The 27614-nt window shown below is 37.6% G+C and overlaps 1 protein-coding gene across 1 annotated transcript; it reads right to left on the minus strand.

Moving 5' to 3' along the window:
• LOC129238022 (myb-like protein I) lies at positions 1–25886 on the minus strand. Its single transcript, XM_054873053.1, has 2 exons — positions 25686–25886; positions 1–1531 (listed from the first exon to the last, which is right to left on the minus strand). The coding sequence occupies exon 2, from the start codon at positions 1495–1497 to the stop codon at positions 19–21; it is 1479 nt and encodes a 492-aa protein (XP_054729028.1). The 5' UTR covers positions 1498–1531; positions 25686–25886; the 3' UTR covers positions 1–18.
• Positions 25887–27614: the final 1728 nt, after the last annotated feature.

Below are 27614 nucleotides of genomic sequence, written 5' to 3' on the forward strand. Positions count from 1 at the left end.
CATAACTTAAATAACTGTCTAATCGATTTGCGTGATGGAAGCCTCATCTGCGCTCGAACAGCGGCTGCTCTCGCCATCGGTGCGATATTTGATGGAGTCGAGAATTTCGACATCGATATCCCGTTCGCGATTATTGCCACCCAAACTCGCGCAATTATCCACAGAGGCGCGCCCGTCGGAATCAGCATCACAATCGGGTTCGGATTTATTGTCAGTGTCGTAGCTGTTACTGTTGCCACTCCCTGCAGCTGCAGCTACATTGGAGGCGATTAAATCGCGTGCCGCAAACTGGCTGTAAAGACGTGGCAAATGCTGCAACATGTAGCTGGCGCTATTTTTTGTTAGCGGTTGGTTCTCTTTGGCTTCACCCAAATCATAGTACTTCGTGTAGTTTTCAAATTTGCTTGCCATGGCAGAGGAGGTCAAATTGATTGCGTCTAGCGTATGCCCAGCAGCAGGCTTTGAGTCATTTGAACGCGGGATAGGTACCGTGAAGGCAGAGCCCTGACGATGTTTGTTTAACAGACTAACACCAGAGGCATTGCCACCGGCTGCTGCCTCCGAGTCCTTGGCCGCATTGCTGTTATCGGCGCTGGTGAGCGGTGAAATATTCTCCTTTTTGCGATCGTAAATATGACCAGAGACGCGCAGATCGATGAAAAAGTGCAACGGATCAATGCCGTAGGGTGGATAGAGTGGTGGATACCAGACGGGTGGCGGTGGTGGCAATACCAAATCTTGTGGCGGCAATGAGGCAGCAGGCGGTGTGTCCTGCAACACAGCATCCACTGCGCCGCCACCACTACCACCACCATTATTGCCATTTGTAGCACTTGCAGCAGTTGAGTCGGGTGTTGTGACGCCGCCCGACTCACACCTTGCAGTCTTAATATCTGTTGCATCCTCCAATTTGCGATATTTATTGGCTAATTGGAAATATGGCTTATTTGTAAGTTCTAGTGGTTTTTCTAAACCCACTAAAGATGCTGTGTTACTTGCTAGCTGTTGTTGTTGCAGTTGCTGCTGCTGCTGCTGCTGTTGCTGTTGTTTCTCTTCTGCCTCTTTACGTTCACGCAAGTGTTCATAATAGGGCCGGTGGTGGGCCCAAGTGCGCTTCCGTGGTCGGCGCGCCAACACCATCGACTGCTGCAGCTGCAGATTGCGCGCATTCTCGTTGTTACGTGCCTGTACCAGGGAGCGCAGCATGTCGCTGAAGAAAAAGTTGTTGGCACCCACCGGCGTTGAATATAAATAGGGAGGCGTGGCTGCCATCAGTCGACTAACAAAGTCCTGATTGCGCATCTCATGAATATTCGACTTGCGCGGTGTGGCTGTGGAAGTGGCATTTGTGGGCGAAGAGGAGGAGGAAGATGAAGCGGTTGTCGTGGTATCCTTCGAGCATTTCTGTTGCTGTTGCTGTTGCTGCTGCAAGAGCTGCTGACGTTGATGCTGCTGCTGCTGCTGTTGCTGCTGTTGTTGCTGATGTTCATCCGACATGACCGCCTGCCGAGCAGCTGAATTGCAGAATAAGCTGAAGAGGGAGAGAGTAAAAGAAAGCAGAATTTAATGTTTGTCTTCTCAAAGGAGCTGCAAGTCTTAAGTGTAGGAAATGCAAACACAATAAGAAACAATAAGAAAACGACATTTAAATGTTATTCTCTTGTACTTTTCAGTTTTGTTAGACAGAGAATGGCAACCTGTCGTCGACGATGCCCACCCACGCGTTTGCATTTAGTCCCTAAGCTGTTGTGGTTTAGTGCTGAGTGCAAAGCAGATTGTTTCGTGTATTAAGTTGTTTTTGATTTCAATAAAATGCACTAAGAGATTTATGTACTCGTACTTATACTTGCTATGGCTGGTAGGTATGAGAATGTGGAATAACCCATTGCCAATGTTGGGCTCTGATGTACATCTGCATATTCGCCGCAATTCTTTTGTCTATTTGTGCACCATTTGTTAAAGGAGTATACAGGGTTGGCCATATTAAACTGACCCATTGAGTAACCCTATAACTTTTTACTGTAATTTGAAATCTAAGGTTTACGTCAACAAGCCAAAGACACTAGGCGCACTTAAGGCCAATATCCGACGGGAAATAGCCGCCATATCGGCCGAGACGCTGGCCAAAACTATGGAAAACGCCGAAAAACGGGCACATTACGCTATACGAGCTAAGGGCGACCACTTGCGCGATATCATATTCAAAAAGTGATGTAAACGAATCTCCTTGAACTAAATTAAATGTTTTTCACAATGAAACACAAAAAAATAATAAAATAATTTTAATAATCACATGGGTCAGTTTAATATGGCCAACCCTGTAGATGTCGTTGTTTCAGAATATATAAACACATACATACATACATGATCATCAAGCTTTTTGGTATTCATTTCCTTAATGAAGTTTCAGTTATATAGGTAAACTATTGGCTTGAAGTAACTCGAAGGACTTTCTTATATCTTCTATCTATCTAGCTATCTTATATGAGATCTTAAGGGGATGGTAGGGTTTAGCGCTAAAAAAACACTTTTTTTTTGAATTTTTTTACAGAAATATGGCTTAAAATACTTTAATAAAATCAGTTGCATGTTATTGTACATCTTTTCAATAAGTTTTTAAAAAATATTAATAATAAAATATTGACAAATAAGCCCATGACAGAGTTTTTTTGGAGATATGTTTTTCGAGAGGTGCTCTGCGGTGCCAATCGGCATTCGTCGTAGAATCATCTGGAACCAAAAAAGTCGAATTTTTCAGTTAAAGTATGACGTAATGCTCCCCCCCACATGAATAAAATTTTTTTTTTTCATTTTTGTATATTAGTTTTGGTGGCAAAAAAACGTAAAACGAGCATTTTTGGCGAAAAATTTCGCCATATTTGTAAGTGAAAAACAACCTTAAAAAAAAAAAAAATAAAAAAAAACAGTGTAGGGGGGAGGTATTTTTGATTTAGAAAACGTGTGCCAAATTTGAAAAGAATCGGTTGAATAGTTTCGGAGTTGTGATTGGCAGCGACTTTTAAGAAGTCGTTTCGAGAAAAACGCGTTTGAAAAAATGACTCTGAAAAATTATCTATGCTCCGCATTCGAGGTAGAGTGCCTACAAAGGTTATAACTTTGAGAGTTCTGCTCCGATCTACTTAAAATTTTGACACAACATTCTTGAAATGATTTACTATAAGATGAGTGAAGAAAAAAAATTTCGATTTTGTGACCCTACCCCCCCCTTAAGCAGGAGGTGGATTACAGATTTTAGTTGTTGCCTTTAGTACTCTAACTAAAATAGAAATGTCTAGGTTTTCAGCTATCTGAAACCAGAAAAAAGTCGATAATTTGGTCCAATGTTAGAATTATTATCTTTACAAATATACACGGGAGTCTATAAGACCTAGGCAAAGAGTTAAGAAAGGAGTGAGAAGCTTTAGTAGATCACTTTCATGGTAAAAAACACATTTTGTTAGCCATAAGCAAATGTATTTGTGCGTTAGTACCATTTGGTTTGTCCCAGAATCTAAACTCATTGAGAACATGAAATTCAAGAATGTTAAATTGCCAGGTCCGAAGTAAAATTGTGAGAGTAATTTTGGTTGCCACGTCATCGAGGATTCGGCAGCAGAATTCTAGGTATTCCTCTTGCTCTTTTGTTGAACGCTCTGACTTCTACAATTTTCTTCTGCACCCTCGTACCGTCCGTTCTTGTTATATGACCCAGCCATCTTAACCGGTGCGGCTTTCGGAAGGTAAGGACCATGAATCAAGTTAGCAAAATGAATGAAATTGCGGCGGAACTTGCAAAATGCCCAATAGCGATCGATCCTCCGCTATTAGCCAGCCTCATCTCGTATTTTTGGCATGAAAACGTTCCTCAGAAAAACTAACTGCCAATCGAAGGTGTAATAAAACTTTGAACATTATAAAACAAGGCATACCATAAATTGGAAAAGTTCAGTCACTCGCCTTCTCCAAACTGGATAAACTGCATAAAAAGGGAAAGCGAATGGGTCTGGTGGTGAACGAGGACAAAACGAAGTACCTCCTGTCATCTAACAAACAGTCGGCGCACTCGCGTATCGGCACCCACGTCACTGTTGACAGTTATGATTTCGAGGTTGTAAAAGACTTCGTTTATCTAGGAACCAACATTAACACCGATAACAATGTCAGCCTTGAAATCCAACGTAGAATCTCTCTTGCCAACAAGTCCTACTTTGGACTAAGTAGGCAACTGAGCAGTAAAGTCCTCTCCCGACGAACAAAACTAACACTCTACAAGACTCTCATCATGCCCGTCCTAACGTATGGCGCAGAAGCTTGGACGATGACAACATTCGATGAAGCGACGCTTGAAGTGTTTGAGAGAAAAATTCTGCGTAAGATTTTTGGACCTTTGCACGTTGGCAACGGCGAATATCGCAGGCGATGGAACGATGAGATGTATGAGCTTTACGACGACATAGACATAGCGCAGCGAATAAAGATCCAGCGGCTACGTTGGCTGAGTCATGTCGTCCGAATGGATACAAACGCTTCGGCTTTGAAAGTATTCGATGCGGTACCAGCTGGCGGTAGTAGAGGAAGAGGAAGGCCTCCTCTGCGTTGGAAAGATTAGGTGGAGAAGTACTTTGCTTCACTTGGTGTGTCCAACTGGCGCCGGTTAGCACGAGAAAGAAACGACTGGCGCGCTTTGTTAAACTCGGCCAAAATCGTGTAAGTGGTTATAGCGCCAATTAAGAAGAGAAAAATTAAAAAGATGCTAGATGCGTTTAGTGAACAATGCCTCGCATACACAACATCGGCTCCTACTACAGGGTGGGCCATATAGCGTTTGCTTTTTGAACCACCTATTTTTTTGAGAATGGTAACACAAATGACATGTCAAATGTGTTCATAATTTACTTAAAGGTTTGACATTTACGAAATGGGACGCTATACGCTTGAACAAAATTGGGAAATATTGAAAACCTATTTCCAAAGTGATGAAGAGTTCTTCTTCTTCCGCGGTTACAGTAAATGGCGAGCGTTACCCTGACATGCTCAACGAGTTTTTGTTTCCAAAAATTGAGGAGGATGACATGGACGACATTTGGTTTCAACCGGACGGTGCAACTTGTCACACTGCCAAAGATACACTCGAACTTTTGGCTACCGTTTTTGAATTCCGATATCAATTGGCCGCCTCGGAGTTGTGATTTAAGCCCGTTGGACTATTTTTTGTGGGGAGCCGTTAAAGACAAATGCTATGCGAACCATCCAGAGACGATTGATGTTTTAAAACACAAAATCGAAGTTGCCATTCATGAAATTGGAGCCCAAACAATCGAAAATGTGTTTAAAAATTGGGTTGATCGAATGGCCTACTGTAAAGCCAGTCGTGGCAGTCATTTGAACGATATTATTTTTCATTCATAAATGACAATGTTCAATCTTCAAAATAAAAAAAAAAGTTTGAAAAAATATTGATCAGAGTTTTTTTTATAGCCGATTCAAAAAGCAAATTTTACATGGCCCAACCTATAATTGAGGTATACAGCAATTTTAAAACGACATTACGCTTCGAAATAAAGCGAACACATTTTAAGAATTGTTTCCTTCTCCTGATAGAATATAACTTAATTATGTAAGTCTCAATTGGTTCACTATTTTTCTCGCTGGACATCAAGGCAACCAAAGTCCGTTATTTTAATGAAATATTAAATGCTGAAATTAGTCACAATTCTAGTACACGCTCAAAATGTTCGACAAACACAGTACGAAGATCAATCAATTCGCCTAGCATTTAAGTGAATCAGTAGCGACTAGTATTGTTCATAGCCTCACTTTATTAATGCTGCCTTCTTTGACAATACGAGGGGTGCCTTTTATACATATGTCGGGATTAGAGAACAAAAACAAATTTTAATCATCGAAAATCACTTTATTGTTTTCCAAAATATTCTCCATGAAGATCTATACGAGTAGACTTTTGCATGCGTTTGAACCAATTGTCGAAGCACTTTTGCCACTCTGAATGAGGTACCTCCAAAACATGCATTCTGAATGCCGCAACCGCTTCTTCAGGTGTCGAAAAATGTAGACCTCTCAATTTGTTTTTCACGTACGGGAATAAAAAGAAGTCATTCGGTGCCAAGTCAGGACTATACGGCGGATGACCCATTAATTCGATGTTTTGGGTGCTCAAAAATGCAGTTGTTTGAGCCGATGTGTGTGAGGGCTCGCATTGTCCTGGTGAAGAGTGATCCGTCTTTGGCGATTGGTTTTCCTAATTTCTTGGAAGGCAACTGGCAAACAAATGGTTGTGTACTCGTACCACTCAGAGTTTACTGTTCTGCGTTGTTCTAGTGGTACGGTTGCGACATGTCCAGTTTTTCCGAAAAAACAGGCGACCATTTGCTTGGAAGTGCTTCGTGCGCGAACAACTTTTGTAGGATTTGGCTCATCTTGAAACATCCATACGATCGACTGCTGTTTACTTTCGGGCTCATACACGTAAATCCATGATTCATCACCTGCCACGATGTCATAGACGTGTTTCGAAGCCCCGCGATCGTATTTTTTGAGCATTTCCTTCGACCAATCGACACGAGCCTTTGACAAATTTTGAGCGATTGACAAATTGTGTGGGATCCAACGCGAACAAATTTTTTTGACAGTCAAATGTTTATGCAATATTGAATGTATGCTGGTCCCACTAATGCCTAAGATTGTCCCAATCTCACGATAGGTCACATGACGATCTTGCAATACGAGTATCAGTTCGCGCACAGCATCAATGGTTTTCGGAACAACAACTGATTTTGGACGACCTTCACGAAATTCGTCTTGGAGTGAACTACGACCACGATTGAATTCACCATACCATCGATAAACACTGGTCCTTGATGGAGCTTCATCGTCAAAAAATGAATTAAGTTCATCCATGCAATGTTGCTGAGTTAATCCACGTCGAAAGTTGTAAAAAATAATCGGACGAAAATGTTCACGATTTAATTCCATTTTTGGACCGAGATGAATCTTTTAAATTACTGTAAATGACACAAATAGCGCTGGTATTTCAAAACGTTCTGAGTACGTAAAAGCCAAAAAATGTCAAACTTTGCGATACAGCTGTCAGTTGCCAGATTGCAACACCAGGGTTGCCAAATCCCGAAATATAAAAGGCACCCCTCGTATGCCAGATGAAACCATACTCAATAATAATCGCTGGTTGCTCGTCATGCTAAAGACAAGAAACAGCTTTTAGACCCGCAAACAGCGCGAAACCGTGCACCTAGAAAAAAATATTTAGTGTTTGCCAGGCTGCGATTTGAGCGCTAAATTTACACTAAATATGCAGTGGACGATATCTTATAATAAAATATGGCTATACCGACTCCACTTCACTTGAGTCCCTTAGGAGCTTGTAAGGCAAAGTGTGACAAAACAGATTCCTTTAAGGATAATTGTTATAATGTGCACCCGGCTGAATATGTAAAATCTCGCATTGGCAAGGCAAGAGCCACTTTTGGTATGCACTCTTCTGATGCAATAATAACCCTATCGCTAACACAAAATTTAAGTTTTTCATATCCAACGTAGTATCGGTTTTGCTCTACGGTTACTGCACATGAAAACGTGTAATGGAGATTTTGGCAAAAACTGATAAACAAAAAGCAATAGAGTTTGCCAAACATCTATCAAATGTTTTCCAACCATTTCCGAGTCAAAGTGCGGAGGAAGACTCAGAAGTTAACGAATTTCTCTCAGCTCCGTTTCAAATGGATTTTCCGACTGTACGATTTACCTAGAAAGAAGTTAAATACGCAGCAACCAAAACTCTTAAGGGGTTAGGGGTAGTCAGAATTTTCAAAAAATCGATTTTTTTTTGCATTTTCTTAAAGTATAATGTTTTAAAAATATTGTGTAAAAATTTGAAGTGAATCCGACAAATACTTTTCAAGTTATTCAACAATTAACAAAGGGCGCTCGGCCGCTCCGGAGCCGATAGCAAAACTTTAAATGCGTTTTTCTCAAAACTATGTTTTTCAAACTGGGGAACACTGTAACTTAAAAACCGCTACGTAGATTTCAATAAAATTTATACAGTTTTTGAAAAACATAAAAAACTTGTGCCTGATCGAAGGATTTTTTTTTTTCAAAAATTTCGATTTTTTTTAACAATTAACTGTTGGTTTTTTTTTCTAAAATCTGGAAAAAATTTTCTGAGGCCGCCATTTTGTTCATTTTGAAAAAAAAACAAAAAAGCTTCGATCAAGCACAAGATTATCTATTAATAAAACTAATTTTTCTTGTCCGATTGGTTTTAGATGAATCTGCAAGGACTTGTGATGTTCACCGCAAGGGACTTCTGGAGAAACGGGCTTCACACAAACAGCGATAACTTTTGTAATTATTAATTTTTTTTTTTTGAAATTTTGGTGAAGTCAAGTTAAAACATGATGTTTTTATGCTATGTTTTTATTTTTGTTAAATAAGTTAATTAAGTATATTAGCAAAAAAAAATTCGTGAAAATCATCATTTTTTCGGGCCTCTGACTACCCCTAACCCCTTAAAACCAGGTTACGATCTAATAACTAGTAAGGTTTTAAAAGAACTGCCCAAATGTGGATACAAATTCCTCACCATTATATTTAACGCGATGATCAAACAAGAGTATTTCCCAACTCAGTGGAAAGTTGCTGAAATCATCCTTATACAAAAGCCAGGGTAGACCCCAAGCGTGGTATCCAATTACAGGCCAATAAGTCTATTGCCTGTTGGCTCCAAGCTCTTCGAAAAGCTGCTTTTAAAAAGGATAAATCCAATAATTGCGCAAAGAAATCTCATTCCAGCCGACCAATTTGGTTTTCGTAAGTATCACTCCACCATAGAGCAAGTTAATTGTGTGTATGATTTCGCTATACAAGCACTTGAGAGGCGGCAATTCTGTACAGCGGCATTTTTAGATATAACGCAAGCCTTAAGCAGGGCTTAATGCACAACTGTTATATGCTCATAAAATCATACTTGCAAAATAGACATTTTCTTGTTAAAGTAAACAACGAAACCACTAACCTTCACGAAATCAGAGCAGTTGTACCACAAGGAAGTGTTCTAGGCCCCGTCTTGTACACTTTGTTCACGGCAGATCTTCCACTATCAAAGGAGTACCCTTCCCTTAATTGCTTCTGATTACCTACAAGAAAACCTTAACAGTGTTAGCGGCTGGATGAAAAAATGGCGCATAAAAGCTAACGAAAGCAAATCGGCGCAGATAACATTTACTCTTCGAAATGGCTCATGTCCTGCCGTATTTCTTAACAGCGTTCCAATACCACAAACAGATAATGCCAAATATTTAGGTATTCTATATTATTAGACCGGCGTCTTACTTGGCGATCGCATATATTTTTAAAGCGAAAGCAACTTGGACTGAAATTGCGATCACTACACTGGTTAATCGGCTACAATTCAGCACTTACACTAGACAATAAGGTGCTTATCTACAAATCTATTCTGAAACCGATATGGACGTATGGCGTTCAATTATGGGGCTCAGCAGCAAAATCAAATCTAGAAATCATGCAAAGATTTCAGTCAAAGGTGCTCCGCATGTGTGCCAATGCGCCATGGTTTGTACGAAACGAGATATTGCACCGTGACCTAAAAGTTACGACAGTTTTCGAAGAAATAAACAACCTCAGCCAGAGATACGACAACCGACTTGCCACTCATCCGAATAATCGAGCAAATAACCTTTCCAAGATAAGCTACTCCTCAAGATTAAAAAAATGTCAGCCTAACGATTTAATGCAAAGATTTAAAACGTAATATACACTACCGGTCAAAAGTTTGGGTTCACTTACATTATTTTGGAATTTTAGACAATCAAGTCGGCTTATTAGTGTTTTTTTTTAAACGTGCGTTCTGCTACTAGTTTGAGTTTAGGAGATTGTTATTGTTTACAAAGTGACTGTGGGACACGCAAAGATCAAACATGAACGGGTTTTGACTTGCTGCATTCTGTCAATGCGTCTAGTGCCTATTAAGCGTAACATCTTATTCCTGCAAAACTCGCTTCAAAAGTTGTATTTCTAATTGTTGGTGTCATCTTTGTTATCAAAAAGGTAAGTAAAACAATTTTTTGTATTCCAAAAAATAACTGTTTTACAAAAACTTACATACAAGTCGACGTTATACAAAAATTATCCTCTAATTATTAAAATTTAAATAAAACTCCATATTTCTTGTTTTATTATTTAAAATGGGTCGGAAAGCAGAGCTTAGTGTAGAAACACGAGCAGTCATTGTAGCACTACATGGAAAAGGCATTCAACGCGAAAATTTGCTTCGAAATGTAATGTCTCTCAAAATGCTGTCATGAGAACGTTACAAAGAAAGAGCGATACTGGGTGCAATCAGAGTCGTCATCGTTCTGGGAGGCCTAAAACTACGTCAAAAGGAGAGGATAAGTTCATATGTGTTGTAAGCAAAAAAAAAAATCGTTTTCTAACAACCCTGAAATTCGCGAACAACTCAATTCCTCGCGCGAGGATCCAGTATCTGTTTCGACGGTACAGCGACGACTAAGAAACTACGTCCTAAAAGGGTGCGTCGCCGCCAAAAAACTTTTACTTCGAAAGCAAAATAAAGTAAAGAGACTTAATTGGGCTAAAAAACGTAAAGAGTGGACAACTGAACAATGGTCTAAAGTCTTGTTCACGGACGAGTCCAAATTTAAAATTTTCAACAAACGACACCGCCAATACCATATGTTGGTCGTTTTGTCGGTGAACGCATGATGAACCAATGTGTTGTTCCCACAGTTAAGAATGGTGGAGGGTTAGTGTTAGTCTGGGGATGCTTTGCTGGGGACAAAGTTGGAGACATTGTGCAAATTAAGGGCATCATTTGCAAAAAAGTCTACCACAACATACTTCAGCGGCACGCTTTTCCGTGTGGGAAAAGACTTGTGGGCAGCGGATTCGATTTCCAGCAGGATAGCAATCCTAAGCACACTTCAAAATTTTGTCAGGATTACATTGCAGCCAAAGAAAATCAAAAACAACTCAAATATATGGAATGGCCTCCTCAGTCGCCGGATTGTAACCCGATCGAGTTGCTGTGGGACGAGTTGGTCAGTGAAGTAAGAATATTGCAATCTACTAATACAAAACAACTTTGGACATTTCTACAAAATTGCTGGAATCAAATAACAGCAAATATTTGCGTAAACTAATTGATAGGATGCTCAGAATATGCGATGCTGTAATACGAGCCAAAGGCAAATATTTCGAGGAATCGAAAATATCAACAAATACTTGAGGGTTTCCTTAAAATTTAACATATTTTGTATTAAACACAATTACTTTCTGTAAAATAACAATATTAAAAAATTTTTGACGAAGAAAATCATAATTATTTGAAAATTTTTAAAAATTTTTCAAGTGAACCCAAACTTTTGACCGGTAGTGTACGTAAATGCAAAAGTTGTAAAATTGTATAATATATGTATATGTTATATGATGTTCATTATTAAGTAACGAATTCCAATGGGAATTCTTACTCTAAGCTATTCTTATTTAAATTGTAGGTAAAAATAGTACTTATTGTTATTGTTATGACAGATTGTATGGAATAAATGGAGTTCGAAAAAACAAAAAGTGAAAAGTGGCCAAATCTATCCCTTCGAGCTTCTAGGTTTTCTTAAATCGCTGCCTGAGGAACATTTTCCTTAGTGTCAGTCGAAGTGTTCATAAAACGTCAAAAAAATTAGGAAGAAAACCGCTGGAGTGGAATCCTCTTGCTGGTTGAAAGCCTGGGAAATAGCTGGTGCGAATCAAAGTACATTGCCAAGAATCGCAAAAGATGGCGCGTAGGCGTGGTTCATACGCTAACTTTTACAATTATTAATTATTTTTTTGAAAAATTATTAATTTTTTGTTTTTGAAAACCATCATTTTTTCAGGCCTCTGACTACCCCTAACCCCATAAGAAAGAGAGCACCAGCTGTCAGAATTTTCGGCTCCATAAATGATCAAGCGGCAGATTCCACAAAAACAAGGAGAAAATTATTTTATTTTTTCACTCCTTATATCCTAGGCAAGTTGCACACTTCGTCTAGCTGCTTTTGCTCAACATTGTATCTACAGCCTGAGTTGGTGTGCTATTATGTTGCTAGTAATTCCACATATTATGGTAAATTTATTTCACCAAACAATGTAATTAGTAGTTTTAGAGGCAAACACAGTAAAAACAGCAGAAAATTAAATATGAATAACATTCGCATTTGCTTGCATGGAATGGTTTGTGCATACGGACTGCACGTTGGGATGCCACACATCGCACCTACGCAAGTAACAACAGCAAAACAAAACAACACACTGAGCAACAATGTCAGCGGTTTCCACTTCCGATTCAACACGATTTCGAAAAACACTCACAAAACTTTTAAAACTTTGACGACGGACTATCAATGGATCCATTGGCACTCAACGCCACTTGCCAGCTGAAGGGGTGGTACAACACGGAACAGGCCAAAGTGTTGTTAATAAACCGTTAGTGTTGGCAAGGCGTCATGGATAAATGTACAGCCAGTACACTTGTCAAATTGAAACACCTTCCCGCCTCCAGCCGCAGGGCCTATGTATGTACTCGTACGTGTGTGTGTGTGTAGCTACGAAAGGTATGCCGCTTGGCGCTACACCAGAAATGTTTTAATTCATTTAAATGCTGCCATGCCTGGAATTGTGGCGCTGCTGATGTGGTTGTTGATTGCCTGCAATAGCACCACCATATTGACACGTACACTTGTATGTATGGCTGTGTTGATGAAGTCCCTGCGCCGGCAAGCAAGCAGTGTGTCGAGGCCAATATGGCGCACTTGAGTCCTCTTCGCTCTTTTATTCTCGCATTTAAAACTTTTTTATTGTTTTTTCATTTCACTTATAAAAATAAACTTTTGACGAACCAATGTCGACTGACGAAATGTGTTGGCAGTTGTAAAGCACTGCTGCTCAGCGCCCATCTCACACCACCCCCCCCCCCAACCCACTCAGGGAGTGCACAAACAGTAAATGTTTTAATTTGCAGGCATCCGCTAGGCGAGCGGCACTGGCGTGCGGGGTGTGCAAGATGCGCCAAGTTTAAATTAGATTATGCTAATTAAGGTGGTAATCCAATGCGTTTGTTTGCATTCGGGCGGCGGCTGAGCGCGACAATGAGACGGCAGCTGAGTGGGGGTTGTAATGTAGAAAATAGCAGCTGACGTTCCAATTTTCATGCGGAATCAATTTGCATTTTGTGGTTTCAGTGATGGATTGGCGGCAATGTTGTGCTCCCCCACTCCACTTTCCGCTTGCCAAAAGCACTGCTAAGAGCTTGGCACATCTCAATTTATTTTCACAGCGAAATGAAAAACCAACTTGGCAAACTTTTTTCATAACATAAATTTTGTAAAAGTTTTACTCGTGCGCATTTCATTTGATTTTTTTTTTTTTTTGTTTTTTTTTGTTCTTGATGATTTTTATTTGTAACAGGCGCGACAAATAACTTGGAAGTTGTTGGCAGCCGCGGTGAAAAATGCGCCAACTGCAATTGTTTGTCTGAGTAAACCAATAAAATAGCGTTGAAGTTTTACACGATGAAGGCAATTAAAAGCAGCAGCTTTGTGTTAAATAAGAAGCGAGTGGAAATAGTGGAAAATCCTAGAACACAAATCTGCGCTGTTTAAGAAAACTTACTTTAATAGAAGTTTGCTTCCTTGCAAAGGCACAAGCGGAAGGATAACTTACAGTTTACTACAAAATACAGTAAACAAAAAACAAATGTATTTATCTATTTACGAGGGGTGCCTTTTATATTTCGGGATTAGAGAAAAAAAAACAAATTTTAATCATCGAAAATCATTTTATTGTTTTTCAAAATATTCTCCATGAAGATCTATATACTTTTGCATGCGTTTGAACCAATTGTCGAAGCACTTTTGTCACTCTGAATGAGGTACCTCCAAAACATGCATTCTGAATGCCGCAACCGCTTCTTCAGGTGTCGAAAAACGTTGACCTCTCAGTTTGTTTTTTACGTACGGTAATAAAAAGAAGTCATTCGGTGCCAAGTCAGGACTATACGGCGGATGACCCATTAATTCGATGTTTCGGGTGCTCTAAAATGCAGTTGTTTGAGCCGATGTGTGAGAGCTCGCATTGTCCTGGTGAAGAGTGATCCGTCTTTGGCGATTGGTTTTCCTAATTTCTTGGAAGACAACTGGCAAACAAATGAATTTACTGTTCTGCGTTGTTCTAGTGGTACGGTTGCGACATGTCCAGTTTTTCCGAAAAAACAGGCGACCATTTGCTTGGAACAACTTTTGTTGGATTTAGCTCATCTTGAAACACCCATACAGTCGACAGCTGTTTACTTTCGGGCTCATATGCGTAAATCCATGATTCATCACCTGTCACGATGTCATAGACGTGTTTCGAAGCCCCGCGATCGTATTTTTTGAGCATTTCCTTCGACCAATCGACACGAGCCTTTGACAAATTTTGAGCGATTGACAAATTGTGTGGGATCCACTAATGCCTAAGATTGTCTCAATCTCACGATAGATCACATGACGATCTTGCAATATCAGTTCGCGCACAGCATCAATGGCTTTCGGAACAACAACTGATTTTGGACGACCTTCACGAAATTCGTCTTGGAGTGAACTACGACCACGATTGAATTCACCATACCATCGATAAACACTGGTCCTTGATGGAGCTTCATCGCCAAAAATGAATTAAGTTCATCCATGCAATGTTGCTGAGTTAATCCACGTCGAAAGTTGTAAAAAATAATCGCACGAAAATGTTCACGATTTAATTCCATTTTTGGACCGAGATGAATCTTTTAAGTTACTATAAACAACACAAATAGCGCTGGTATTTCAAAACGTTCTGAGTACGTAAAAGCCAAAAAGGGTCAAACTTTGCGATACAGCTGTCAGTTTCCAGATTGCAACACCAGGGTTGCCAAATCCCGACGTATAAAAGGCACCCCTCGTAACAGGCTAAGAAGAGGTTTAAACCTGATTCTTCGGCTCCGAAATGAGTTCGTGCCCAGAAATCGGCCAAGAAGGTGTGAGCATAAGATTTTTGGGATGCGAAAGCAATTTTGTTTGTGGATTACTTGCAAACTGGTAATACAATAAATTCTGAATATTATTACATTTTGGCAAAGGCTAAAATCCATGAATTAAAGTTCGAACTGTTGGAGCATCCACCGTATTCATCAGATTTGTCCACTAGCAACTTCCATATGTCTCCAGACCTAAAACAATTTATGCGTTAAAGAGTTTTTCTTCAAATGATGAGTTTTTCTTCAGCTGCAGAAGTGCATTTCGTAGCACTTTCAGATTCTTACTACAGGGATGAAATTCATGAATTGGAATATAGTTGGAACCAGTGTATTAATGTTCAGGCAGACTGTACAGAATAATAAAGTGTATTTCGAACCATAAAATTGTGATTTCTTATCGAACCACAAAACTTATTGAACAACCTAGAATTTATAAATCCATTACGAGTTCATAAGTGACTCGCCGGCGCCCAAATATGCATACCTGTGCGCTCTCATATCACTTATCAATTTGATGTTGATGTTTGATGAGCAATCATGGCACAACAGAGCTTCCTTTACACGCACAAAGGACACACAGGAAGTTCACATCAGCTGATGCATGTGTGGTACACCAATTTCAACACCACACACATATGTGCATACATATATGTATGTATACGAGTATGCAACAATGAAAGGGCGCCGGTAACCAAGGTCTATGTGACGTCTGGGACTGATGATAAATGGCAACCAAAAGGGTGCGAGTTCAAATCAAAATCGCATTCGATTAAGGTGATGAGTAAACTTGTTGTGCTCCTATGTGAAGATACGAGTGCATACATAAAAGCGTACGACTACGACTCGTACTTTGCACGTGAGTACTCTTCCCACATATACATACATACATACATATTTTGTTACATCTGTATGTGTCACACGCCACACAGCTCATACATCAACCAATTTACCAGCTATTGGTAGCACAGCCACTATTAACGACCACAACAATTATAACGGTAGTAAGGATGAACTACAAAGCGCCGAAAGCCACAAGTGGCACATAAATTTAATTCACAGTCAAATGCCGTAGACCGTCGCTTTTCACATTTGCCAGCGTGTGTGTGATGCATTCGAGTACTCACAAATTTTATTCACAGTAACGTAACGCACGCAGCAGCACTGACGCATGCACAAACAAGTGTAGTGCAAGCAAGGACCTATCACCCCATCCAATACGTGGCCTTTCAAATGTGCCACTTAAATGTTTTAAGGGATGTTAACTGTCAGCTTCACCCGTTTGGTTTTTTTTTAGCCGCTTTTTGTACCCATATGAGGACTTATTGCGACAGTTGGTGGACCGAAAGGTCCGTCGGTAATGTGGTTCGTAATTATGTTATTCCACAATGGTTGTGTTATGGCGCTTGTTTATGAGTTAAGTGCATTTGTGCATACATGTAAACATAATTACATACATACATACATTCATACAAATATAGACATACATACATATGTATATTGTATTATAATAAAACCTTTTGTGTCATCATTTTTGAATGATGATTTGTGGTGGGTGAATATACATACATACATACATACATACACATACATATATACGAAATCAATCAAGTGAATGCAGATTTTGCAACCCTTTTCGTATTTATAGTAAAAAACAAATTGTGCTCTGCTTATACGCGCGCGTATTTTGATGAACTTCACTTGAATTGAAAACTAAGTTATTTTGGTAAACCCTCATTTATTCGGGTATTTAGGATTATAAGTGTAATACAAGGTCTTCCAAATTCGAGTTACTTTTTTAAATTCAAATTAAACACGTTTTTGTATTCATACATTCATTAACATATTTCCATTAAGATGCACTGCTCTTCCACCGGAATGATTAAATTTATTATATTTTAAGACAGTCGTCAAAATATTTGAGAAAAATGTTAAAATTTACGTGAGTTGCATCGATTTGAAAGTATCTCTAAAAATCTAATTATTTTGAGACCTAACCTAAAGCTCTTCTATCATCTGAAGTGATTCTTTGGAAAAAAAGAGGTTGTCTGTAAAGTCGGTTTACTGACGATAGTTTAACGTGACAACGTCATAAGAAAATACTGATGTAATGGTTGCAATATTCAAAACAAAATTTTAATTTTATTTGTTTGATAGATATTTTGTATGGATATAGAGGAGGGCGTAAATGGAATTGCAATGGAATAGGTCAAGTTACATTTACACAAACGTGAAAAATTACGAAACATTTATCAAATTCATGAAAGATGTGTTCACTTTCGATTGTGCATCAGACGTTAATAAGTCAACAACACTAAGGGCACCATCATCGATTTGCCTTTTTCAAGACACTTTAAACTCGAAACACTCCCTTTCATTTCCAACTTTTTCTATCATCGTCCTATTCTCAACAGAGAAATGGTTCATTACCATGCACACTGGAAGAAGGCATATGCAAATACAAGTATGTGAATTTATATACAAATGCGCATATACATACATATATATGCTCACTCAAGTAGGACAGAGCCAGATGTCGAACGTTGCCGAACGCGGTGGCCGATTGTGCTCTTTGTCGTTCGTTCCGCGCTCTCGCTTGCAGTTCAAGCACATTAGCTTACATTTGCTTGCGTACGGAATAGATTCGTATATTTGATATGTCCATATGACTTGTATGCATCTTTACATATAGATTTGTTCTTTTTGAAAATTGCGCGAAATTGTATATGTATATGCATGTTTATATACATATATTAGTATACAACTTATCTTATAAGGTATATGGTAAATATTACCATACATTTTTTCCTTCATATACAATATAATAAAAAAATTAATAATAATAACATTAAAACAACAGGTATTATTAACAAACTTGGTTTTATTTTAAATTCTTCAAGTGAATCAAATTAATAATAATCAATAATAAGGCATATGCAATACAAATATGTGAATTTAGGTATATATGTACATATGCGCATATACATACATATATACGCTCACTTAAGTAGGAGAGAGCAAGATGTCGAACGTTGCCGTTCGTTTGCTTTGTTCGTTCCGCGCTTTCACTTGCAGTTCATTCAAGGTAACGGCAATGAGCAAGGTAACGACAAATGAGCAAGGTAACACTAATGAGCAAGGTAGCGACACATTTTTTCGTGCGTGCAGCCTGTTAAACCGAATTATAAGACGTTATCACGTCAAAAATTGTATTCAGTCGTTTTTCTTGATGTATCGCAATCTTTCCACACAATATGGCACAAATCGCTCCTCCAAAAGCTCAAGTCCGTCCTGCCACACAATAGTGCTAGGAACTTACTCCTTACATATCTTTAGGATAGATACTTTTGCGTAGAACACGAAAATGCATATTCGTCGCTAAAAATATAAACGCAGGCGTTTCACAGGGAAGCAGACCAACATGTAACCACAAAATTTGCGAATGCCACTGCCACATTTAGAGTCGATAATTCTATTGAAAACGCAGCGAATAAGCTACAAGAAGCTGTTAATCTTATTGCTGGGGCTAACATATGGAGAATAAAACAAAAGTACAAAGTACAGAAAAGTTAAATTATCAAAAGAAAATTGCTTATTAGTATACTTTTAAATATACTTGCTGCAATTTTACCGCTGGAATAATGACAAAATCACGGAATTGTGGTGTTCCGCGGAAGTTGCTCTGCAAGGTACCGAACGGGTCACATTTTGCGGATAGTGGTACGACCTTCAGATATGAAGGGTTACTGTGAATAAATATTTGTTTACAAATAAGCAGTCCCGAACAAGCTGCTGGTAGGAATAAGAGGTGTGGGGTGGGGTGTGTCTGGCCTTGGGGTATGGCCAGCCCTTCAAAATACCCACAACACGCGATAATTCCTACTGACAAGGCGACCAAATGTCGCCTTCAAATAAGCATTCTGCCTAATTCCACGTCGCAGCGTCTGTCTTCGTGTGAGGAGCGGCTCAAACAACGTGTGTTTCATAGTGAGCGGTTATCTCTTGGAAATGTCATTCCTCGCAAGCTAAGATAGGCTACATATTATTACTCCTAAATCACATTGCCACTGAAACCAGATGCAGGACATATGGCAGAGCAAATTAAGAGTCCAATTATGTTTAACATTCATAAAAAATGTCATTAAGCAAAGATTTAAAGAGGAAACAAATTATTTATAATTTTTTTATTATATTTCAGCATAATCTTTTTTCCAAGCGTTTCTGCAAATTTTTTTAAGCCCCCCAAAAGTAAGATTTGGGAAGATCCTCAAAATATGTATCGATTAGGGCAATGGCCTACTCATTTGTGGTGAACTGTTGTCTACTAACTGGATGTCAAATCCGGTCAATACTGTGGATGTTGGAATAATTTAACCTTTAATTCCATGAATTTGGCCTTTAAAATTACATAGAATTGTTTAATCACCACTCGAAACTCACTTTTTTCCATTTCTCTAAATGAGAAAAAAAATATCTTGCTTCCATCGACAATAAAATTAAAATCATTTGATCCATCTTATCAAAAGCTAACCATTTTTGATGCTAATTGAGTGGCTCTAGTCTAGTCTAGTATTTATTGAAAAAATTGAGGGAAAAAAATGTCTAAATACTTCTGAAACGCAATTTCACCCTTTTTTCGAAATTAGTATGGACCGATTGGCTTGAAATTTTAACTGTATATTCAGCCGACATAGGTTCGAATCGACGTGCATGAAACACTAAATATGATGGAACAAGTCTTTCTAATAGCGGTCGCGTCTCGGCAGGCAAGCGTATTTCTGCCATGAAAAAGCATTGTTGTATTACTTTTTGTTTATTATTCACATTATTGAACCCATTATCCGCGAATACCTATCTTTGGTATCAGCAGGACAGCGCATTAAGCCACACACAGTAGGTTCAATAAGTATGCTATCTGCCATCTGATGCATGGGTGTTGCATGGCTATTTCGGAGACGCTATTTCAACCAGTTAGATTAGACAGATAGATTGAATCACAAATGATAAGGCTCCTTTTACGAGTCAATTGTGGAATAGAGCTTTTGAAAGCAGCAATAAAGTCTTGGAAAATGGGCTGACAAAATTAGCTTCCGCGAATCCGGCCACGGCGGGCGCATGAATGAAATCGACTGGTGGCATTTTTTATTCTTCCTAAATAACTTTTGTGACTTTTATTTCATTTCTGAGGATGCAGCCTAAGTCGAAAATCGAACAAAACAAAATTAGTTTTTCATTCATATGACAATCTCCAAAAAAAAAACTCAGTTAGGAATAGCTACATATGTAAGTAGAAGTGGCTTAAAATACTGTTTTTATTTTATTTAGTAATGTTTTTAGATACTCATGCCGATCAAATAGTTTAACTCAATTTGGCGAAGATATTAGAAAAAACATTGTGAATTTCTTTAAATTTTGGTTTAAGTGCATATGGGCATTTTCACGGTAACGGACGTGACATTTGTACGCTTTTAAGTGCGTCCAAAACAATGAAGACAAAGTAAAAGTTTATATATATTGATATTGTTTTAAAGGGCTGACGGAGTGCTAGATTTTAATATATACGGGAAAGATCTTTTACAAATAAGTACGTAGTTATAAGCAATTATAAAGTGATACGGACGCGACAAAAAATAGAAGTTTTCTTGAGGCGCATTCAGAAATATACAAAATTCAGCAAATTAAAGATTTTTATATATATACAATATATATGTTAATAAATGCGAACAGATGACTGTTATTCGTAGGTTTATGAAATATGATAATTTTCTCTTCGTTTTTTTTTAATTGAGTATAGAAGAAATACGGACGCGACAAAATTTTCCATGAGCTAGGAAATAGAATTTTTTTCATTATAACACTTCAATTTTATTGAAAATAAAAACTCAAGTAATATTACAGTAAAAACGACTTAAAAAATTAAGAAGAAAGTTATTCGTTTTTAGGATGGTCTATTTTAATTGTTTTCTTTAATAAATAGGCCGTCCGAGCAACTTCAATACATTTACTGTCGAAATATGAAAACCAATGCATACTTTTAACTCCTTTGATATTTGGAACATTTTGCCATAACTCTGACAGTTGATTAGAAAAACTATCAATTTGTGTTCCAGAGATATACAAAATTTTAACTCCATCAATGTTGTTCTTAGCACATTCATAGAAGCATAAGGCATTACCGAGAATGATATTTCTTGCTTTAACGATTTGCCAGACTTTTCGTTTAACTACGGCACATATTCCGTCTACAGCACCTTTGCCATGTGAAGTGGCGAAAAAATTCCACTCTAAGATTCCACAATGAAATTCAGCTGCAAGTCTTGCAATACTAGAAAGAATAAATTTATTTTTGAATTGGAAAGCGCTTCCATCAGAGAAAATACCTTCTACTCAAATATGAACGAGACGTTATCAATAAAACGGTCCGCGGATGACATATGGCAAAAATAAATTTTTTGTTTTTTGGTAGGACTGTTATAAGCTTGCATGGCAAATTTCAACGTGATATGTCACATAGTTTGTTTTCTGTGCTACTGTAAACAAGTCAAGCTCGAGTGTGTTCTTCGCACATCCTTCTAGTAAAAAAATAAAATTTGCATGGTACTTACAGATACACATATTGTGTCGTAAATTATTGATTAACTGAATGTAAGTTGGCTTCTATAAAATTTTAATCTTGTGCAATCTCTACGACTTTATTTAAAATTTAAGGTGCGCGGTAACGGACGCGACGAATTTCAAACACCAATAAATTTTATTAATCGTTTTTGTCGAGAGTCAATTTCTACTTTTCTTAAGTGAAATAAGTTTGCTTAAAGTCTGAAAGCAATTTATACTTCAACACTTTTTGCACTAAATGAGAACAATAAATGCTATTTTTCGGTAACGGACGCGACATACGAATATAAGCAGAAGTAATCAAAAAAAAACTACCGTTATTCGATTTCCACTAAGTCTCTCTGCTTGTTAAATATTATGTTACTATCAGTAGAAGATTTTTAAATTATAAAAACATCATAGTATTGCTTTGAATAAGGGAATATTACAAGGAAAAAAGTTGGTATATTTTTTCAAAAGAGTTAGATTTGTGTAAATTTTGTATATTCGTTGTATATTTCGGCTCAAAATTAAAAGAAAAGAAAAATTATTTTATATTTATAAAGTAAACACATTTAAGATTTATTATTCATCAACAAAAAGTTTTCAGGAACAGTTTGAGTTTTGCACTCGTGGTTGACCTTTTTGTGAAAATGCCCATATGGAAAAATTTTTAGTTAATATAATATTTTGTATTTGATTAAGATTAAAATTTGTTTAGATTGTAAGTGCGAAAGGAATTTAAAAGAATAATTTTCGAGAAAAGTGTAGAAACAGTGACTCTTTTTCTATTCTTTGTAGGCAACTTGGCGCCCCTTAAAGGATGTCGTATTTGGTTTACTCTTTGATGAGACGAAAATTTTACTGCGAACTGCAAAACTTATAAAATCTAGTTTTTGGGGTTTTATGTACTTTGAATGCGATACGATTTAATAATAAATATAACACATCTTTTCTTTAGATATTTAGCCGAGCTCCTGCTCCAATTTATGGTGCGCGTGCTAAGGTCGTTTTACGGTGGCTCTGAATGACAGATTATTTCTATGAACAGCTTCTTTACGGCAAAGATATACTTCACTCACATTTTCAAATATTTATGGAATATGGAATGTCATTAGAACAACAAAAATAGCAAGCATACTAATAACAGTTAGTTAGATTTTATTTTCTTTTGAGGCACTCACTTAGACTTTTTGTTCCATATCACTAAAGGAGTGAGTCTTCATCTTTCGCGGGAGCTCCACATTCGAAGAGGCTGTGCTTCGGCGTTTCATGGCCCAATTCACAAAACCGACTGATTAGTTCTAGTTTCCTGAAATGATAGCGAAGCCTACAGAGTGCCGTTTAGTGCCCATTTGATGTTCTTTTAGACGAAGAGATAAATGGTTTTATGTGCTTCGGTACTGGACTCTGGCCTATGAATTCTACGTTCAATAACATTGTGCGACAACCGAAACCAGCTCGTAATTTGTTCACATTTTCTGAAAGTATACCAATCCAGTAACCAAATACTGCTACTGTTGAAGTTGTTTTGATCACCTGAAACTTCTCAAAAATAAATTGGTATTGAGGTCGTGTAAGCTACAAATCTACAGGACGCTAATAAGACTAGTGGCAACATATGGCTGGGAAGCATGAGTACTGACATCTAAGCTAAATAACTGCCTTCTCTGCTTTGAGTATAAAATCAGAAGAAGGATATTTGGACCAGTAAGGGAAGCTGATAGATCTTACAGAATTCGATACAATGATGAGATCGAACAGCAGATATTGTGTTCGGATATTGTGCGTTTCGCTAAAGCTCAGCGGCTCAAATGGTCTGGACGCGATTGTGAAGGCAGCACTAACTCGCCACTGATGCTTTCCATTTCAACCGGGTTATTCGGGTCATGTTCTTCGATTTCGATGAAACTTAAATATGTTGCTCTCTGAGACAGGTATTTTTTTGTTCGCCCGAAAAAAAAATTTTTCAAGAGTTATCGGCAATTTTGTTGTTCGGCTCAAACTCGATTTTTTTTAATTGTATAAGAAAAAATTTTTTTAAACGCCCATAACTTAGTCAAATATGAACCGATTTTAATAATTTTGGGTTCAAAATGATCGTAATTACTTACACGAGCGACTTCACGTAGAAACAATTGCAAACAAGTAGTTGAAAATTTTTTATTTAGCAAAAAAGAAAAAAAATTGAAATTTTTTCGAAATTCAATATTTCAAAAAGTGTATTTTTTTTTTATAACTTTTTCCAAATCAAGAGGACACCTCAAACTTCAATTAAGCTGAATGCCCAGTAGCTAAAATGAGTTGTTATTGAGTAATGAATTTTTGAGTAAAAAACCTGTTTTGCACTTTTTGTTTTTTTGCAAAATAAAAAATTTTCAACTACTTTTTTGCAATTGTTTCTGCATGAAGTCGCTCGTGTTAGTAATTACGATTATTTTGAACCCAGAATCATTCAAATCGGCTTATTTTTGACTAAGTTATGAGTAATTAAAAAAAATTTTCTTATATAGATTCTTTCCATTTCAATTCAACCGGGCTATTCGGGTCATGTTCTTCGATTTCGATGTAACTCAAATATGTTGCTCTCTGGTCAAAATAATGAGACCCGTATTTTTTTGTTCGCCCGAAAAAAAATTTTTTCAAGCTTTATCGGCAATTTTGTTTTTCGGCTCAAACTCGATTTTTTTTAGTAATATAAGAATTTTTTTTTTAAATGCTAATAACTTAGTCAAAAATAAACCGATTTTAATGATTTTGGGTTCAAAATGATTGTCATTACTTACACGAGCGATTTCATGTAGAAACAGTTGCAAAAACGTAGTTGAAAATTTTTTAGTTTGCAAAAAACAAAAAGTGCGAAACAGGTTTTTTACTCAAAAATTCATTACTCAATAACAACTCATTTTAGCTACAGCTTAATTGAAGTTTGAGGTGTCCCCTTGATTTGGAAAAAGTTATAAAAAAAAAAAATACACTTTTTGAAATATTGAATTTCGAAAAAATTTCAATTTTTTTTCTTTTTTGCTAAATAAAAAATTTTCAACTACTTTTTTGCAATTGTTTCTACATGAAGTTGCTCGTGTAAGTAATGACAATCATTTTGAACCCAAAATTATTAAAATCGGTTCATATTGGACTAAGTTATGGGCGTTTAAAAAAATTTTTTTCTTATACAATTAAAAAAAATCGAGTTTGAGCCGAACAACAAAATTGCCGATAACTCTTGAAAAATTTTTTTTTTTCGGGCGAACAAAAAAATACGTGTCTCATTATTTTGACCAGAGAGCAACATATTTAAGTTTCATCGAAATCGAAGAACATGACCCGAATAGCCCGGTTGAATTGAAATGGAAAGCATCCACTAGCTTTAATTGCTATGATTATGATGACGAACGTTTTTATGTTCTAAGCCTAAGTTGCTTTCAAAAGGGTGGAAAATGGTTAAAATATATGTATGCCTGAGCGTAATGAAAAGGTAAGACCAGTAAAATTTCATAGTAAACATTTTCGTAGATAATTTTAACGCGTTACTTCTGACTTAAAAGGGTCGTTTGGCCTTTACTTCAAGAAACCGCTAAGAACAATTTTCGTTTTTCAGAGGTTAAAGTGCTCTAGAAAATCATTTTTCGGAAGGTTCTACCAGTGGTCTTCTCAGAGAAGCTAAACTAACTGGAAGAGAGCTAAAATCCTTTGCTCTTGCCTTGCATTAGTTCGAACCTGAATGAATTGCCAGGAGCTCTACAATATGAGAAGTTAAAATGTCTTTGGTTCGAGCTTCAGCGCTTACTTAGATTCGCAAAGGACGCAGGCTTATTACAAGAAGTCAACTACAAAGAAACGCAAAGGTCAAACTCCATCTGTTAACACTAAGTGCCAATAGTGAGCTTCGAAAACGGGATCAATCCAAGGTATGCGCAAATGCACTCAGCTCTAGCAGCTGACTAAATATTTTCGTTTGCATAATTTTCTAAAATATCAACATCTTTTTTACCACTTGCTAATGTATCCTCTGCTGCAGCTGATTATCGAAAATTTTTAATTTTGCACGAATTCTTCTTTTGCTGCTTTTTTGTGATTTGTTTTTAATAATTTTTAATTATTAGAACATATTTATTAATTATTTTTAAATAGCACAGAACTTCCTTCATTCAATTTTATTTTTGTTTTTGCTTAGTTTATAGCACGAGTTCAATTGTTTTGTTTCTTTTTTTCAGTATAACCACATAACCCTCAATAATTTTGGATTATCACTTTTTAATGCAATACCGCAATTAATTCGACCGCCGCTTACCACCATCTACGATGACAGTTAAAAATCAAATGAAATGGACGAGCGGTTGAAATTTTTAAAATTATGAAGAACGTGCAAAACGCGCGCAGAAGTTGGTGGTGCTGCCAATAGGCAGAGCGTCGGTTGCATGCAGAAAAGCTGAGGCGAAGCAATCAACAGTAGTACAGCAGTTACAGCAGTCACAGCAGCCAAGCAGCAAAACCACCCCCAATGCAAGGGCAGAAGGCGAGCGGCAAAAGCACGAAAAGCTACAGCAGCATCCGGCTGTAACAATGGCAATAGCCATGGGGTGGGTGCTTGGTGAGTTGGTGGCGGCGATGATGGTGACGCTGAAGCTGACTGCATAATTTTGTAGTAGCAACAATTGGAATCACAGCAGCAAAAACAACAATAACAGCTAACTGGTGATAGCCGTCAAGAAATCAACGCATCACAACAATTACTGCAACATCGTCAACACCATTGGCCACATTGCCTGCTTCACTGGGACGCAGTGGTTGATGATGACTTGAAAGGTAGAATTTAAGTGAAAAGAAGTTTGCAGATTTTTTTGCCATTCTCGTTGCTTGTTGTGTTTGCTACAACATAGAATATTTGTTGTGACTATTTTGCACGTGGTTTGCTGCTGTTGCTATGATATTACTTTTGTTGTTATTGTTATGGCTGTTGACGTCGCAACCAGACTTGTCAGCATGCGGTGATTTTGTCACTCAGCATAAATCGTTGGCAACGCATCCACATCAACATCAAAATCAACATCAACATCAGCATCAACAGTAAAATCAGTAACACAAAAACAATAACAACAACTGAAACACCAAAGTTCTCAACTGTCATAGAGTTGCTCTCATTGAGTGTGAGTTCGCATGTGTTGGTAACAGGAAGCAGTCATCATTGTTATCAACATGAAAAGATATGAGTTTCACAACAATAATAAACCACAACAACAATAAACTACAACCACGAAAGTTTTGTATGCGAAGAAGGCTCAATACAAGTGTGTCATGATCATGCCATGCAGTTCGTTTTAACCGTTATTTATAGAAAGCACACTTAAACACTTTTTGCAATTTTACTTATTTCCCTTTTTACTCTATACACACAACTATGTATGTGTATGTATGTACGTATGGATAGATGTGTACAAATTTCATTTGCGACGCGACGCATCTTAATTATACAGATTTTAAATTCTTAATTTACAAACACAGATCCATATGCCATATATGTATATACATATGTGTGCATGTGTGTGTGTGTATAAATGTAATTGCAACAAATGCCCAGCAGCAACAAATGCTAGATTCCTTTGTTGCTTACCAAGAAGAATGAGATTGGAGTGGAGTAAATGTGTTGCTAAACTGACAGCAATTGTTTGTCGTATGCCTCGTATCCGCATTCGCATCCGCAGCATTCAGTGGCTTCTATTGGTGCACATGCAGTTGGAGAACAGTAAAGCAATTCTCCGCAATGAGTGCGTAGACAGCTCACTTTATTCGAGTCGAAGAACATTGAGAGGGAAAGCCGTGACAGGAGTGTTCCATGGTTTATGTTATTTTCTCAGATTACTGATCGATGTTGCGGCTGAGGCTCAATTGTTACAAATTATCACGTTTTGGTGTTCATGTA

The sequence above is a fragment of the Anastrepha obliqua genome, chromosome 2 (genome assembly GCF_027943255.1).
Source record: "Anastrepha obliqua isolate idAnaObli1 chromosome 2, idAnaObli1_1.0, whole genome shotgun sequence".
In the NCBI taxonomy this organism is placed as follows: Eukaryota; Metazoa; Arthropoda; class Insecta; order Diptera; family Tephritidae; genus Anastrepha; species Anastrepha obliqua.

What these genes read in the sequence shown, in the direction of transcription:
- LOC129238022 (XM_054873053.1), bottom strand. Translation starts at nt 1,497, where the DNA reads ATGTCGGATGAACATCAGCAACAACAGCAGCAACAGCAGCAGCAGCAG.